Here is a 15,844-nt window from a genome sequence, read left to right as displayed (position 1 = left end):
CAGGCTAGAATAATCGATTCTTGGGATTTAAGAATCGATATTGTTGAGTAAAAATGAGAATCGATTAATATAGAGAAATCTATATTTTTTTACCCAGCCCTATTTAGCACTGTTATTTCCCTGCTCCCCACGACCCAATCAGAACAGACCTGAAACCCCTTTTGGTCGTGAAGCACCAGACTGGTGGAAGGCTAAGCTCCTTAGCAATCTCAGTGTTTTTTATCTTGAGGGCTTCATCAATCTGTACGTTGATTGAGAATTTTTAGGTTTAATAGTTTTATTAGGACAAAAACGCCAAGTTACAATCAAACTTTGTCACAATGCAGATTAAAAAAAAAGAAAAAAGGAGGACAAACATTTGCACCAAAGCAATAGAACCAGCAAATGTGACCATTTTTGCTTACAGATTTGCCTTTCACCCACTCAGTGGCCAAGGAACTTGAAGCAATAGCAGAGCCACAGCCAAAGGTTTTAAACTTGGCATCTACAATCTTCCCAGCCTCATCCACCTCGATCTAGGTGGGAAAAACAAACATACACTTCAGTTCATCAAATATACAAGCACAGCGTGAAGGGTGGTGATAGCTTCCATCATCAGCATTGTGACTCAAACACAGACTGTGGCTATAATGAATATACTATAAACAAAATCTCTGCATTTATCATTTGCGATACAATGTAGAGATCAAATGATTGTTTAATTTTGTCAGATAAAGATTTATGAAAAAATACAAATACAGCTATGAAACAAATGGAAAAATTAAACGAGATAAAGAGCTCATATGAAAAAAATGCAATAGAGCTATGAAAAAATGGCTTAAACAGAAGCAGTCTTGTGACCATTATACAACTGGTGATTCGTTGAATGTTTTTTTTAAATCATTATTGAATTACTTCGTTATAAACTATATATTGTTTGTAGGTTATTGCATTTATTGGGTCCCTAGTAAAAGCCTAAGCAGGGACAAGTGCTGCAAGTATTATATTCTGTATTGTCCCCGTCAAATAAACAATAAACAGAATAATCTAAAATATGCAGACTCATCCTGTGTAAGCACTCAATCCAATCTGAGAATTCAGTCATCGTACAGAGAATTAAGATCCTGTGAGATTCATCGGCTTAAATATTATTTACACTATTTCATCTGCTTAAATATTATTTACACTATTTTATTTAAGGGCACAATTGTTTATTTTGTTTCCCTTTTTGCTTGTCACAAAAGCAAACATGCTTGTCATCAAACACCTGTGCTATAAAATGACAGTTAATAAACCTACAGTAGTGAACATACTGCACCCATTCGGAAAAAATGACAATTTAGGAAGAACAGTAAAGAAGTCATTAAACCTATTATTATGCAAGAGAGGATTACCTGCAGTTTCATCACATCTCCACAAGCAGGGGCACCAACCAACCCTGTGCCCACATTCTTGGCATTTTTATCCAAAGAACCAACATTTCTTGGGTTCTCATAATGATCCACAACCTTTAAAATACAAATATTAACGTTTAATAAGGGAGGGGCCAGTTGAGTTATTTGGCTCACAAAGTCAGGATCGTGTGTCGGTTCAGTTCATTGTTATAGAAGACAAATAAACGATCACGGGCTCCAATCCCCCCCATTTTGACCTAGTTAGACAAAATCTCTGCATTTATCATTTGCGATACAATGTAGAGATCAAATGATTGTTTAATTTTGTCAGATAAAGAGTTATGAAAAAATACAAATACAGCTATGAAACAAATGGAAAAATTAAACAGAATTAGTCTTGTGACCATTGTTTTAGGGGTTACCCAATTGGTGTTTTTTTATTTATTGAATTACTTTGGCATAAATTACATATTGTTTGTAGGTTATTATAGTTTTGGGTCCATAGTAAAATACTAACCAGGGACAAGTGCTACAAATATTATATTCTGTATTGTCCCCGTCAAATAAACAATAAACAGAATAATCTAAAATATGCAGACTCATCCTGTGTAAGCACTCAATCCAATCTGAGAATTCAGTCATCGTACAGAGAATTAAGATCCTGTGAGATTCATCTGCTTAAATATTATTTACACTATTTTATTTAAGGGCACAATTGTTTATTTTGTTTCCCTTTTTGCTTGTCACAAAAGCATCTCCACAAGCAGGGGCACCAACCAACCCTGTGCCCACATTCTTGGCATTTTTATCCAAAGAACCAACATTTCTTGGGTTCTCATAATGATCCACAACCTTTAAAATACAAATATTAACGTTTAATAAGGGAGGGGCCAGTTGAGTTATTTGGCTCACAAAGTCAGGATCATGTGTCGGTTCAGTTCATTGTTATAGAAGACAAATAAACGATCACGGGCTCCAATGCCCCCCCCATTTTGACCTAGTTAGATGTATATTCATGTTGCCATAATACAAATTACTAAAAATGAAGAATTTACATTTCAAAATGTTGTCTTATAGATAAAACATGGACTCATACAAAGAAACAATTTAGTTCATTCTTAATTCTTCAGCTTGTACTAAATGTGATCTCAAACGACATCAACTTAAAGAATTAAATCTGAATGAGAACTAAAAAATGCGAAACTTGCTGTCACATGTTAGTGGTATTACAGTGCCAATAACTGTCATTATGTATCACGAAGAGTGTCAAACATGCAGGAAAACACCTCAAATACATAAGGTCAAAGCGAAAAACTTTACTAGCAAACTGAACGAGTCATACTAGCTTACCTTTTTGTGATACCCACATTGCATCCTCAACTGAGGAGCTGAAAGAGTTTTGAGAATTGCCGGTGATGCGCATTTCTTCGCAAGCGAAGCCGCCATGATATCTGAAATGACGCTCTTGAAAACTCAAATAGCGGATTTATACGCCGTTTAGTCTCGTAGATTTCATCAACCATCGCGAGATGTGAGACAAGTGGAGAGCAAATTTTATGAACAAATTAGTTTTATACCTTTATTATTTATCTATACTTTATATACATGTGTTGTTATTATTATTGAATATCCTTTATTGTTGAAAAGTATAAGTTGAACATTTTATACTTTTTTCATTTTAAAAATGACAAAGACCATATAAGGATTTAGAAATGTAGAAAATGATTAACTCAAACATTCTTGTTTTGTAGAACAGCAGATTGTTGTTTTTGTTTCACTTTTATCCTATGCCTTTTCTGACTGTTGAAACTTTGCAACTTCTCTTGTGCATTTATTGTGTATATAACGGCAAATGCCTATCGATTATTATTATTATTAATAGTAGTACTAATAGAAGTGTTTTTTTTTTATTAATGCTCAAAAATCAAGAATAGTACACATAGAATAATACAACCATTAACATAAAAATGATAAACAATAATAAAAAATAAAGTAGAAACAAACAAACAAAAAGAACAGGGAAAAAAAACGAATAGAAGTGTTTTTTGTTTTTTTTATTATTGTTTTTTTTTATGCTTTATTAATTCAATGCCACAAGCACATGAGGTATTACATATTCACATGATCAAATTAACATTATTAGCTGCCAGAGAAAAAAAAGAAAAAAAAGGGAAGAAAATTACATAAAGTTCAATGCTTTCAGAGCATTACATGTTTTCAGTGCTTTTTTGTTTTTTGTTTGTTCTAAGAGATTTATTAGGTTTGGGAATCAGTGTTATAATTCCTTGTTTTAATGAAACAGGCAATTCACCATTTTGTATAGCTTCTGCAGATACTAACAATAAGAGAGGTGAAAGTTCTTTAGAAAAAGTCCTATAAAATTCTCCAGTTAGCCCGTCGTTGCCTGGAGATTTGTTATTCTTTAATAAGTTAATGCATTCTCTCAACTCTTCAATGTCTATTTCTTTATCAAAACGAATAGAAGTGTGTACTATTGGTCTCTATGCCAAATGACATCATTGCAGCGCCTGTGACTGACAGCGCTGTCAGCCAATCGTTGAAAAGGGAGGCGGCGAAGATTTTTCAAACCTCAGGAAATGGGAAAGGCAAAGCAACTTCCATAAAAAAAAAAAACTACCGGTAATTCGAGAGCCGTCTAGCCTCCCAGCTGACAGTCTGCCACCTGTATCTTCTTCCAGCACCCAACAGCACACAACTTTTTATTCCCTTTTGAATGTCTTTTTGTCTGAGATCTCAGATTCAGTTGGAACTTAGTTTGGATATGGTTTCTAGTGTCTCTCAATCAGGCGCCGCGTGAGCCAGAGCCGTAAACTCGAGAGAAGATTCGGTTAACGTTAGTCCGAGCATCACTGTCTTGTGTGTATCGGACATTATTTCACGATGTCGGGTGTGACGCTTCAGGTAAGAAATAAATAAGATATTTTTAACTTACTGATATAAAATAAAGCAGTCAGATCGTTAACGTTCAAACGCTCATGTTTAAGTTACGTCTCACTGTGAGTCCTGAGTCCTGTGTAAGTTAGCTCAAAAGTTTTTCATTCAAGCAATTTTCTTTAGTAATAGCGAAACTATTCAAAAATAAAAATGTGAAATATAGAAAACAATTAGACAAATGCGGTGTTTTATCGCATTACACCTGCCTCCTTATGTTATGTTGTTTATATGGCAGTTTTCGAGCTTTGTTCAAACAATTAAATATCACTAAACATTTTCAGGTTGAACGGGTTTGACAGAACTTCAGCTTCCTCTTCTGTCCCTCACCAGAGGCTTAAATGTAACTGAAGTTATGTGTATGAAAAAACGAGTGACTTAAAGCTTTTGTGATTTAAAGTAGTTGGAAGAGTCATGTTATGACAGTGGTTAATGATAGTCTATTTTCGAAATGCCTGTTTTTCCTGCTTTGCTGTTAGGTCCCGATGAATGTATTCGTCCAACACCAGTTGACAACAAGTTAAATACTGATCTTAAATATTAATCAGAATAATGGGAACTACATCATTTATTTATGTATATGCAAATTAATTATATTGATTTTAGTTTCTTATCTTTTCTTATCGTGTCATAAGAAGTCAGAATGTGTGAAACACTGCCCTCTATGTAGCAAATTATGAATGGCTTGTTCAGAAAATCCTTTCATTTAGCTTTTTCCAACGCCTGAAATGTGAAAATGTGCAAGTGTCTGCAAGTATTTAAAGCCTCATCTCTGAGATATGTACATATGCGTTTATGATGTAACTGCTCCAGTTGCTTGCTATTCACTTTCAGCTCATATCAGTGACCCTTTTTTCATCCTGCTCATTGCAAGTCCACTTTATCAGTATCAGTGGTCACACTTAATGGGTTATTTGCTTAGTATAATGAAATGATCTTTTTACTTTAAGGAATAGTTTACCCCAAAATGGAAATTGTCATCATTTACTCACCCTCAAGTTGTTCCAAACCTGTATGAATTTCTTTCATTTTTTGAACGTAACATTCAACAGAAAAAATCAATTTATACAGGTTCCTTACCTTACTTGAACGGCAGATGTCAACGTTTTATCAAAAAGGCTGCTGTAAACGAACAAAAACTTGAAGCATGTTGATTTTTGTACTTTTTCGATGTCACTTGAACACAACAGAGCAGCTGTCTGCGGGGTCTGGCTGAAGGGGACCTCATGGACCCTGAGTTCCAGCAGCGTGTAGAGGATGCGATCGCCCTTCTCCGGCAGGAGATCCAGCGGGAACTGAAGATCAAAGAGGCGGCTGAGCGGCTGCGGCGGGCGGTGACCAACCGCAAGAATGCTGCTGATGTGGACGGTCAGCTTAGAGCCTCCAGCCGAAAGCTGGAGCAGCTCCACTGGGAGCTCCAGGAGCTGAATGCACGTGCTATGGCCACACAGAAAGATACTATTACAGGTGAGAGCAGGAAGGTGTGATCGTTTTTTGACATGATATAATGAGTTTTGATCATTTATGTAATAATTTGATAATTGATATTGATATAATATATCAATTTTGATAATTGATATTAAAGTGTAATTTCATCTTTATTTTTAATACACTAATGTTTAAAATTTTGTGGTTGGTACAGTATTTTCAATGTTTTTGAAAGTAGTCTCGTATGCTCACCAAGGCTGCATTTATTTGATATAGCCAAAACAATCAGAAATTTAGAAAAAACATAATATTTTATAATATTATTACAATGTAAAATAACTTTTTCTAAAATGTGATATATTCCTGTGGGGAAAAAAAGGAAAATTTCAGGAATTTGCAGAAATGTTTGAAAATGTTCCACCTCTTTGCAATCCTGTTCAGTGTTGAGAACAGGTCTGCTGCTTTATATGTTGTGCTGCACGGAAACCGTGATTTTTTTTTTTCAGGATTCTTTGATATATAAAAAGTTCAAAAGAACAGTATTTATTTGAAATAAAAGTCTTTTGTAAAATTATAAATGTATTTAAATTCATGTTTGATCTAATGTGTTCTTACTTAACAAAAGTATTGTTATTATTATTATTATTATTATTTCTTTAAAAAACAAAAAAGTCTGACCCCAAACTTCTGAATAGTAGTGTAGACGGAGTTTCTTTAAACTGAGCCCTCTAATCTGTAAGCCCCTTTGAAGAAATTTCAGAAATATCAGAAAAGGCTAATAGAACCGCTTCACATTTCTATATAAATATTCTTTATAATTGTGTTCTCAGATGATGCCACCTCTCCAGATCCGTGCCATTGGGAAGAGATCACATCACCCTTAGGCAGCCGTGTCCGTACTTTGAAAAAACAACTTACCATGGAGCTCAAAGTGAAACAAGGAGCCGAGAACATCATTCAGACTTACGCCAACAGTTCTGTCAAGGTGAGGATATCCCTCCTCCTTTTTTTTTCTTTTTTCTGTGCAGCTTGATGATTACTAGATGATTAACTCATCCTCCACTACTCTGTGTGTATTTAAATCGGTTTGGGTCGCTGCTATGAAGGCTATGAAATGTGATAACACGCACACAAAGGAGGTCCCTCCCCCTCCCCCTCTGCCCTTCCATCCTTTATAACCCTTTTAGAGCGATGGTCCCATGACCTCTAGCTAGCCGTGAGTATATTTGAGCCTGTGTGTTTCTATCAGACAGGGCTGCGATAATGCTGCAGCGTCTGCCTGAGAACACTGTGTGCTGACAGCTCTGTGATTTATGTCTGTGCTGGATTCAGGCAGCTTGAGTACAGAGCCTTGATCTCTCACACACACACACACACACACTAAGACACTCACAGACGTGCTCTAAAACATCATCCCTTTGAGTCTGAAGAGGAAGAGCTTGCTGGTACTGATTCGGGTTCTCCTGTATTGGGCCTGGCGACAGCAGCAGCCCATGTGACTTCGCTCCAATCAATGCCGAAGCATTCGGGTTTGGGCCAGCCAGGCAGGGCACGGCAGCAGCAGCAGTTAGAGGTGGCTGACTCCTTTGGAAGGAGATCTGTAAACAGCGTGAGAGAGAGAGAGAAAGTATGGAAGCATATAGGTAGCGAAATTCAATTTAAAATGCAATATGCAAAATGGCAACGCAATATTCAAAATGGCATTGTATTTCTGTATTTAAATTTACATTTTCCATTACCCATACGTGCAAAAGGAAAATGAAAATTTAATTATATAATTTACATTTGCCATTTCCAACAGTAGTCTTAATATGTAAATTGCATGCACATTACCTAAAATAATACTCAACCATTTCCTGCATCCTGCTGTACTTCCCTGAATAAGTATTTAAAGGTGTTGTAGGCTAATAAGTCATTCTGAGTAATAAATTGAAAAAGCTTGTTGTGTATGTGGGGCAAAAAGTTCCCGAAATCTTTCTTTTCTCTGCGCTTACAATTTTGGCACGATAACTGAGTTTTGCAAGCGTGAGGGGGAGGGCGGGTCCACCTTCTTCTTGTAGCCAATCAAATGAGCCTCTCGCTGACTCTCCACTTCCACAACTCTTACCCTGTGTATGCAAATCTTATCTTCGTCATTCTACCTTCATACTTCCGCCAATCCCTGCCTTGAAGCAATGATTGACGGAGGGTGGGCGTGGTCAGCTCGGAATGCATTTTCAAATTGAATTTTGCTACAAATATCCCACGGCGTCATGATGAAAATGCAATCCTAAGTGTTCTAACTGTTAGTCTAAATGCATTTAGGACAAATAGCATTTAAATGATCATTTTGCTACCATTTCTGCTTGAACATGTTACACATATCAAATCAATTTGTGTTATACATTTTCATTTTAATTTCGCAACTTATAAAGCGTTAAAATTTGCATGCAATTTACATATTAAGACTACTGTTGGAAATGGCAAATGTAAATTATATAATTTAATTTTCATTTTACTTTTGCACCAAACTTTGCACGTATGGGTAATGGAAAATGTAAATTTAAATACAGAAATACAATGCCATTTTGAATATTGCATTGCCATTTTGCATATTGCATTTTAAATTGAATTTCGCTACCTATATGCTTCCATAGCCGTGGAGTGCGCGTCTGAAAAGTCTTCTGTTTGATGTGCTCGTAAAGACGTTCTGCGCATCCATATTAAGACTACTGTTGGAAATGGCAAATGTAAATTATATAATTTAATTTTCATTTTACTTTTGCACCAAACTTTGCACGTATGGGTAATGGAAAATGTAAATTTAAATACAGAAATACAATGCCATTTTGAATATTGCATTGCCATTTTGCATATTGCATTTTAAATAGAATTTCGCTACCTATATGCTTCCATAAGAAAGAGGCAAAAAGAACAAATGTGAAAAAGGGAGGGGAGTAGTGAGCGAGCAAGCGATTGGGACGCAAGGACAGTAGAACAATAAGAAGAAAGACTGGGGTGGCTTCTTGGATGCTGGCCTCAATGTCTGCTGTATGGCATAAACTGACATGAACAGTTTTGAGGACGGAGAGATAAATACAGGAGGGAACATCTGATGGGGGTCAAGGAGGAGCAAGGGGATGTCATACAGCCATCTGAAAGTTCACAAAACATGACAGATGACCTCTTGAGCTGCATTGAGAGGGGGAGAGCACTATGGACAGTATGGTTTCCCTTTTCCTTTACTTCCTGAATGGGTCTTTTATGCAGGTTTCAGAAAAGGTCACGTTTCTTGTTGCAGCATTGTTTACATTGGGGCTCCATGGGACATTGCAATCATTTTAGTATGTCTCTTTCATTTAATTTTTTTTATAATTAATTACAGTTATATAGCGCTTTTCTAGGCACTCAAAGCGCTTTACATTGTCAGGGGGTATCTCCTCATCCACCACCAGTGTGCAGCATCCACCTGGATTTGCAAAATGTAGTTGCTGTGTTTCGGGATATATAGCTTTCTTGCGCTACTATGACTCTAAAGCTCTAGGGAGAAAATTGCACAGTCAGTGTTTGGGTGTGTGGTACACCTGACTGTTTCTCATAATGAGAAAGAGAAGTGTTTAATGAAGACCGTTGCACTTTTGACCTGTTGGTCTTTGTGGGAATTTCTCATCTAGGCTCAGCTTAGCTTAGAGCTGTAGTGTATGATTTTCTGGGCTAATAATGTCATAAAATGAAACTGCAAAAATGACTCTCCGATTTTTAAAACACTCCCCTTTTGTTTCTTTATCAGGCTGGTTGGGATGTTTGAACTAACAGAACAGTGTTTTGATAGCACCTCAAGTGTTCACCTTTTTTGGGACATGAATGTCTTATACTGTAGTTGTCTCTGTATATTACAGGGTTTCCATGGTCATAGAAAACACATTCCTTTGAAATATCATAGAATTTTAAAAGCTGGAAAAGTAATTGAAATTTCTTTAGTAAATATAGTCTGCTTTAAAGTATTTAATTGGCTAGAAACCTACAGATATATTTATCAGCTATACTGTGTTTTTTGAAATATTAGTATATTAATGTTTTTCAATAATATTGGTAAGTTAATAGTTTAAATTATTGGTTACATTTCATTTTAAGGTCCAATTCTTACTATTAATAAACCATTAACTACAACTTTTGCCTCAAATTCCTAATTTGCTGCTTATTAATAGTTAGTAAGGTAGTTGTTAAGTTTAGGTATTGGGTATGATTAGGGATGTAGAATTTGGTCATGCAGAATAATAAACAGCCAATATGTTAATAATTGGTATGCTAATAAGTTACTAGTTAATAGTGAGAATTGGTCCCTATACTAAAGTGTAACCAAATTATTAATTCTGAGAATTAGTACTTGACAGAAATGGGAAAATTGCCTCAGAAATCTCTATAATTTTTTTATTATTATGATAATATTCCAAAAATGCATCATGGGGAAAATCTTGAAATTTTACTGGTCAAAATATATGGGAACATCATCAAACAGCACTTTAGAAAAAAAACATCACTTTATAAAAACGAAAGTTCCACCACTGTTTAAATCTTTAAATTTTTCCCACTTTTCTTTTTAGTCCCCGACTCTTTGTTCTTTCCTCTGACAGTTTCTTCACTGTTTGTTCTAATGCAAATGCAAAATGTTCAATCTCAGTATCTCTCTATCGCTTCTGTTGTCACTCCCCAGGATCGGAAGATGTTGTCCAGAGCCCAGCAGATGCTGCAGGATAGCAAGACGAAAATTGAGCTGCTCCGCATGCAGATTGTCAAAGTCACCCAGGCCAGAGAGGGAGAGCGGGAGACCACACAGCCAGAGGGTAAACAAACAACTCATTTTAATTAGTAAAGAAAACATGTAGGAAATCATGACAATTACAGATTTTTTTTTATAACAATTGATTTATTTCTCATAGAACATTGCCACTTATAGAAACTTCACTAAAAGTTTTCCAAAGTTGAAAGTTCCTTGAAAAATGATCAGGTGTTATTCCTAAAATGACATTGCCCTTTAAACTTTCATACCAAATTCTCAAAATAATAATCAAAAAGGGCATAGGTTTCCAAGACAACTAAAAAGTTATTGTCTTACATATTGTGTGCTGAGCCCAATCTTCTAAGCTTTGACATCAGCAATGCAACATCATCACCCAATTTATTAGAGAAGTTGCTTTGAAAGAATTAGATCTATTTTTCTGAGGACTTATTTATATAATATCAGCTTTGCATTGGGGTAACCTTTCAGTTTTGAATTTGGGTGTGGTTTGTTTTAGTTCCTTTTTATTTGAACGCTTTGTCATGCAGTAGTATTCACCAGATGCATTAGAAGTGGCATGACATGACACAATTCTCTGGTTCCCATTTTAATTGATTCTGTCTTCTTCAATGTAAGCATAGCAATATTGGGCTCTTGCAGTGTTGCTCTGTTGTGACACTCGATTCCAGTGTTGATTTAAGTGTTGCATGAAACTGATCCAATTAGATTGCTTTAACAATGTTTTTTGCTCTTTTTTTTTTTTTTATATGGACAATTGTTAAATTTTTTTTAAATCAAGTGCTTAAATATTTATAAAAACAATAAACATTTATTTTGTGAAATTTATTAATGAGGACTTATTTATATAATATCAGCTTTGCATTGGGGTAACCTTTCAGTTTTGAATTTGGGTGTGGTTTGTTTTAGTTCCTTTTTATTTGAACGCTTTGTCATGCAGTAGTATTCACCAGATGCATTAGAAGTGGCATGACATGACACAATTCTCTGGTTCCCATTTTAATTGATTCTGTCTTCTTCAATGTAAGCATAGCAATATTGGGCTCTTGCAGTGTTGCTCTGTTGTGACACTCGATTCCAGTGTTGATTTAAGTGTTGCATGAAACTGATCCAATTAGATTGCTTTAACAATGTTTTTTGCTCTTTTTTTTTATTTTTTATATGGACAATTGTTAATTTCCTTTTAAATCAAGTGCTTAAATATTTATAAAAACAATAAACATTTATTTTGTGAAATTTATTAAATTACTCTTAAAAGTACTATGGATCTACTTTTTATTCTATGAATCATAAAACAGATTGATGCCTGGATTTTTTTTGTTTTTTTGGAAGCCGCTGGTTATGTAATCAATCACCAGGTAAAAGACAGATGGGATGGTGTTTTTGTTTTTGCTAAATGCGGGTTTTTGTGCAGGTCGCCCCTCTGAAACAATTAGTCCACTTGAGCTGCGGGTGGAAGAGCTCAGGCACCATCTGAGGATTGAGGCAGCTGTGGCAGAAGGTGCCAAAAATGTGGTCAAGCAGCTTGGTGTACGCAAAGTGCAGGACCGACGTGCTCTAGCCGAGGTAAGTGCATGTATTGGTCTTTGATGTAAAGGCTTTTCAGAAACAAACAGCCATGCATGACGCATTCTGAATGGATTGACTGTCTGGAAGCTACAGACTGCTCTACTGTGAAAGGAATGCTCCATCCAAAAATGAAAATGGTCATTTTCTCACCCTTGTGTGGTTCCAAACCTGTCTGACTTTTTCTTCTGTGGAACATAAATAGAAATTTTGAAGAAATTTGGGAACCAAACACCATTGGAGTCCATTGGCTTTCATGTCATGTTAATCAAAGAACAAAAGACAAAGAAAATCCATTTCTGCTCTGGTAAGCATTAATCTTACTAAAGTTCTGTAGTATTTTTTACCTGAATAAAAACTTACTTAACCTGAAAAACTTAGTTTCATAGCTCTCTTTATTCTATTGCATTTATTTGTGCTGTTGTTTGCCATTTTTTTTATTTGTTCTTATTTTATTACTGACTTTTTACTTGTGTTTTTTTTAATGAAAATAAAACTTTGCATTGAAGAAAAGTAGATTTTTGTTTGTATATGCTGTCAATTATAGTTCTTAGAAAGAAATTCGGAATCGGCAAAAATCGGTATCGGCAGATCACACTAACAAAAAAATCGGAAATCGGAATCGGCCTAGAAAATTGCAATCAGTGCATCTCTAAGTTCTGATGCCACATTTTGTAAATTAGTGTTAGTCCTGGAGAGACTGAAGACCCTGTTAAAGGGCTGTTGAAGAACTTTAAAAGCATATTAACAAACTTTGTCTCTGACCACAAGACCCTTCAGCAGGTGATGAAAACACATCACTGGTGTGCAGTTACTTTCCATAAATGATGTGCAGTTCAGACACTGTCTGTGGAGGGTAGAAAGTATCATCAACGTTGCCTTCAACCTAGGGGTGTGCGATATATATCGTCTGCAATAATATTGTAACTGTTGTTTTAACGATGTGCGATTTGAAATTATCAAGTATTTTGCAAAAAACATTCAAAACACCCCTACAGAGCGCACGCATACATTACGTGAAGTCTAGACTATTGCGAGTGCGCATTTAGAGCGTGTTCTTTCACTGCATGATTGAGTCTAATAAAATGCATTTACGACGATCACAAAATTCAAGATATGGGGACAGAAAATGTATATATTTATATAATTTCATATAGTTAATTAATATCACACAAAGAGTGCCATTTTTTTCCTCCAAAAAATTACCATGATTACAAATGTAATATTTATTGTATAACACTCCAATAAGTTTCTTTTTATTATTTAAATAATTTCAAATAACATTCAACTTATTCAACATTTTATGTTTAATATATCAAAACATTATTTATGCATTTGTAATTGCAGGTTAAATGCATTCATGTTTTGCACTAAACAGTAGTGTGTAAATTAGGGATGCACCGAAATTAAAATTCTTGGCCGAAACCGAACAAAATGAAACACTGGTCCAAAGGCCGAATACCGAACACGGTTTTTCTCGTTTTTTCCCCATGTATTTAGCCAATTTTTTGTAAAATAAAAAATTGGCCATTTTTGAGACCCCCTTCTTGAATCAGGCATGTGATTGTCTAAAGATAAAAAAAGAAGGAAAACTGGACAGCAAATCAGCATATTAGAATGATTTGTGAAGAATCATGTGACACTGAAGACTGGAGTAATGATGCTTTACAGTTATTTAAAATTGTAATAATATTTCACAATATTACTGTTTTTATATTTTTACTGTACAATTAAAAGCAGCCTTGCTGAGCAGAAGAGACTTCTTTTAAAACATTAGAAAATGTTAGTCCTGGAGAGACTGAAGACCCTGTTAAAGGGCTGTTGAAGAACTTTAAAAGCATATTAACAAACTTTGTCTCTGACCACAAGACCCTTCAGCAGGTGATGAAAACACATCACTGGTGTGCAGTTACTTTCCATAAATGATGTGCAGTTCAGACACTGTCTGTGGAGGGTAGAAAGTATCATCAACGTTGCCTTCAACCTAGGGGTGTGCGATATATATCGTCTGCAATAATATTGTAACTGTTGTTTTAACGATGTGCGATTTGAAATTATCAAGTATTTTGCAAAAAACATTCAAAACACCCCTACAGAGCGCACGCATACATTACGTGAAGTCTAGACTATTGCGAGTGCGCATTTAGAGCGTGTTCTTTCACTGCATGATTGAGTCTAATAAAATGCATTTACGACGATCACAAAATTCAAGATATGGGGACAGAAAATGTATATATTTATATAATTTCATATAGTTAATTAATATCACACAAAGAGTGCCATTTTTTTCCTCCAAAAAATTACCATGATTACAAATGTAATATTTATTGTATAACACTCCAATAAGTTTCTTTTTATTATTTAAATAATTTCAAATAACATTCAACTTATTCAACATTTTATGTTTAATATATCAAAACATTATTTATGCATTTGTAATTGCAGGTTAAATGCATTCATGTTTTGCACTAAACAGTAGTGTGTAAATTAGGGATGCACCGAAATTAAAATTCTTGGCCGAAACCGAACAAAATGAAACACTGGTCCAAAGGCCGAATACCGAACACGGTTTTTCTCGTTTTTTCCCCATGTATTTAGCCAATTTTTTGTAAAATAAAAAATTGGCCATTTTTGAGACCCCCTTCTTGAATCAGGCATGTGATTGTCTAAAGATAAAAAAAGAAGGAAAACTGGACAGCAAATCAGCATATTAGAATGATTTGTGAAGAATCATGTGACACTGAAGACTGGAGTAATGATGCTTTACAGTTATTTAAAATTGTAATAATATTTCACAATATTACTGTTTTTATATTTTTACTGTACAATTAAAAGCAGCCTTGCTGAGCAGAAGAGACTTCTTTTAAAACATTAGAAAATATTACAGATCCCAATTTGAACACTATGTGTGAATGTTATCATAAATGCATTAACAGAGCTGTTGTCATTATTATTGTCATTATTATTGTCTTACTATTTTATTTTACATAACTACAGTAAAATTACAATACTAATATTTTTGAATGTTGATGGAGTTCTTGCTTTTTCTCAGCTTTTATTTGGGCGGAAACCAGCAGGAAGTCCTCAGTGCTTCTTTTTGTTGACAACAAAAGATTTATAAATGATTCTCATTGCGAATTTTTGAAGATGTTTGTCGCACGTATCACATTGTCACATGCATGCCTTGCAAAATTTCATAAAAATGTTACTGAGCAACTGACCAGTAACGCTGTTTCAGCGCAGATTTTCCTCGCGCTTTGGACTTTGAACCCTGGCTAACGAGCTCGTGCAGCGCTGTCAAAATACATGCAATTCGTGCTTGTATTAGAAAACACAACATTATGCAGTTTAATTTTCTAATTGTTTAAGGCCATTTCGCGATTTCAATCACAGTAACCAGCAACAACCACCCCTTCCTCTTCTCATCGGAGACATGAAATGCAGTGCTAAACAGTCTCTCGCTGTCGTTGCTTGTAATGATTTTTGCGTCTTTCTCAGACACTTTTAAATGCTTCTACACTGCAGACATGTTTGCTGCATTATAAAGAGTGCGCGTCTCTCACTCTACGTTGGTTGCTGTTTGATTGCGTCACCAAAAATGTCATTATTCGGTACAATTTATTCGGCCGAACACCGAAAGAACTTTTTTTGCTATTTTCAACCAAATCATTTATGTGTTTCCTCTGCATTGCAAAGATGACTTTTATTGATACTAATTTCATTTGCTTGGTAACAGCCCCAAAAGTCT

At 35.2% G+C, this 15,844-nt stretch overlaps 2 protein-coding genes across 2 annotated transcripts in view; one reads left to right on the top strand and one right to left on the bottom strand.

The window, feature by feature from the left end:
- Window positions 1-97: 97 nt before the first annotated feature.
- On the bottom strand, window positions 98-2,878 carry LOC107712359 (iron-sulfur cluster assembly scaffold protein IscU-like). The gene is made up of 4 exons (XM_016517583.1): window positions 2,724-2,878; window positions 1,374-1,487; window positions 405-515; window positions 98-241 (listed from the first exon to the last, which is right to left on the bottom strand). The coding sequence occupies exons 1-4, from the start codon at window positions 2,817-2,819 to the stop codon at window positions 113-115; spliced, it is 450 nt and encodes a 149-aa protein (XP_016373069.1). The 5' UTR covers window positions 2,820-2,878; the 3' UTR covers window positions 98-112.
- Window positions 2,879-3,949: 1,071 nt separating this feature from the next.
- Window positions 3,950-15,844, top strand: part of LOC107712357 (serine/threonine-protein kinase N2-like) — a 23,899-nt gene continuing 12,004 nt past the window's right edge. Inside the window, exons 1-5 of the mRNA XM_016517580.1 lie at window positions 3,950-4,295; window positions 5,516-5,792; window positions 6,584-6,738; window positions 10,447-10,576; window positions 11,945-12,106. Coding sequence (XP_016373066.1) covers window positions 4,275-4,295; window positions 5,516-5,792; window positions 6,584-6,738; window positions 10,447-10,576; window positions 11,945-12,106 — 745 coding nt within the window. The 5' untranslated portion in view covers window positions 3,950-4,274. The remainder of the gene's footprint in view (window positions 4,296-5,515; window positions 5,793-6,583; window positions 6,739-10,446; window positions 10,577-11,944; window positions 12,107-15,844) is intronic.

Source organism: Sinocyclocheilus rhinocerous, unplaced genomic scaffold (genome assembly GCF_001515625.1).
Source record: "Sinocyclocheilus rhinocerous isolate Xijiao unplaced genomic scaffold, SAMN03320098_v1.1 scaffold298, whole genome shotgun sequence".
In the NCBI taxonomy this organism is placed as follows: Eukaryota; Metazoa; Chordata; class Actinopteri; order Cypriniformes; family Cyprinidae; genus Sinocyclocheilus; species Sinocyclocheilus rhinocerous.
Note: the sequence above shows the minus strand (reverse complement) of the source record. Positions and strands in the feature narration are given on the sequence as shown.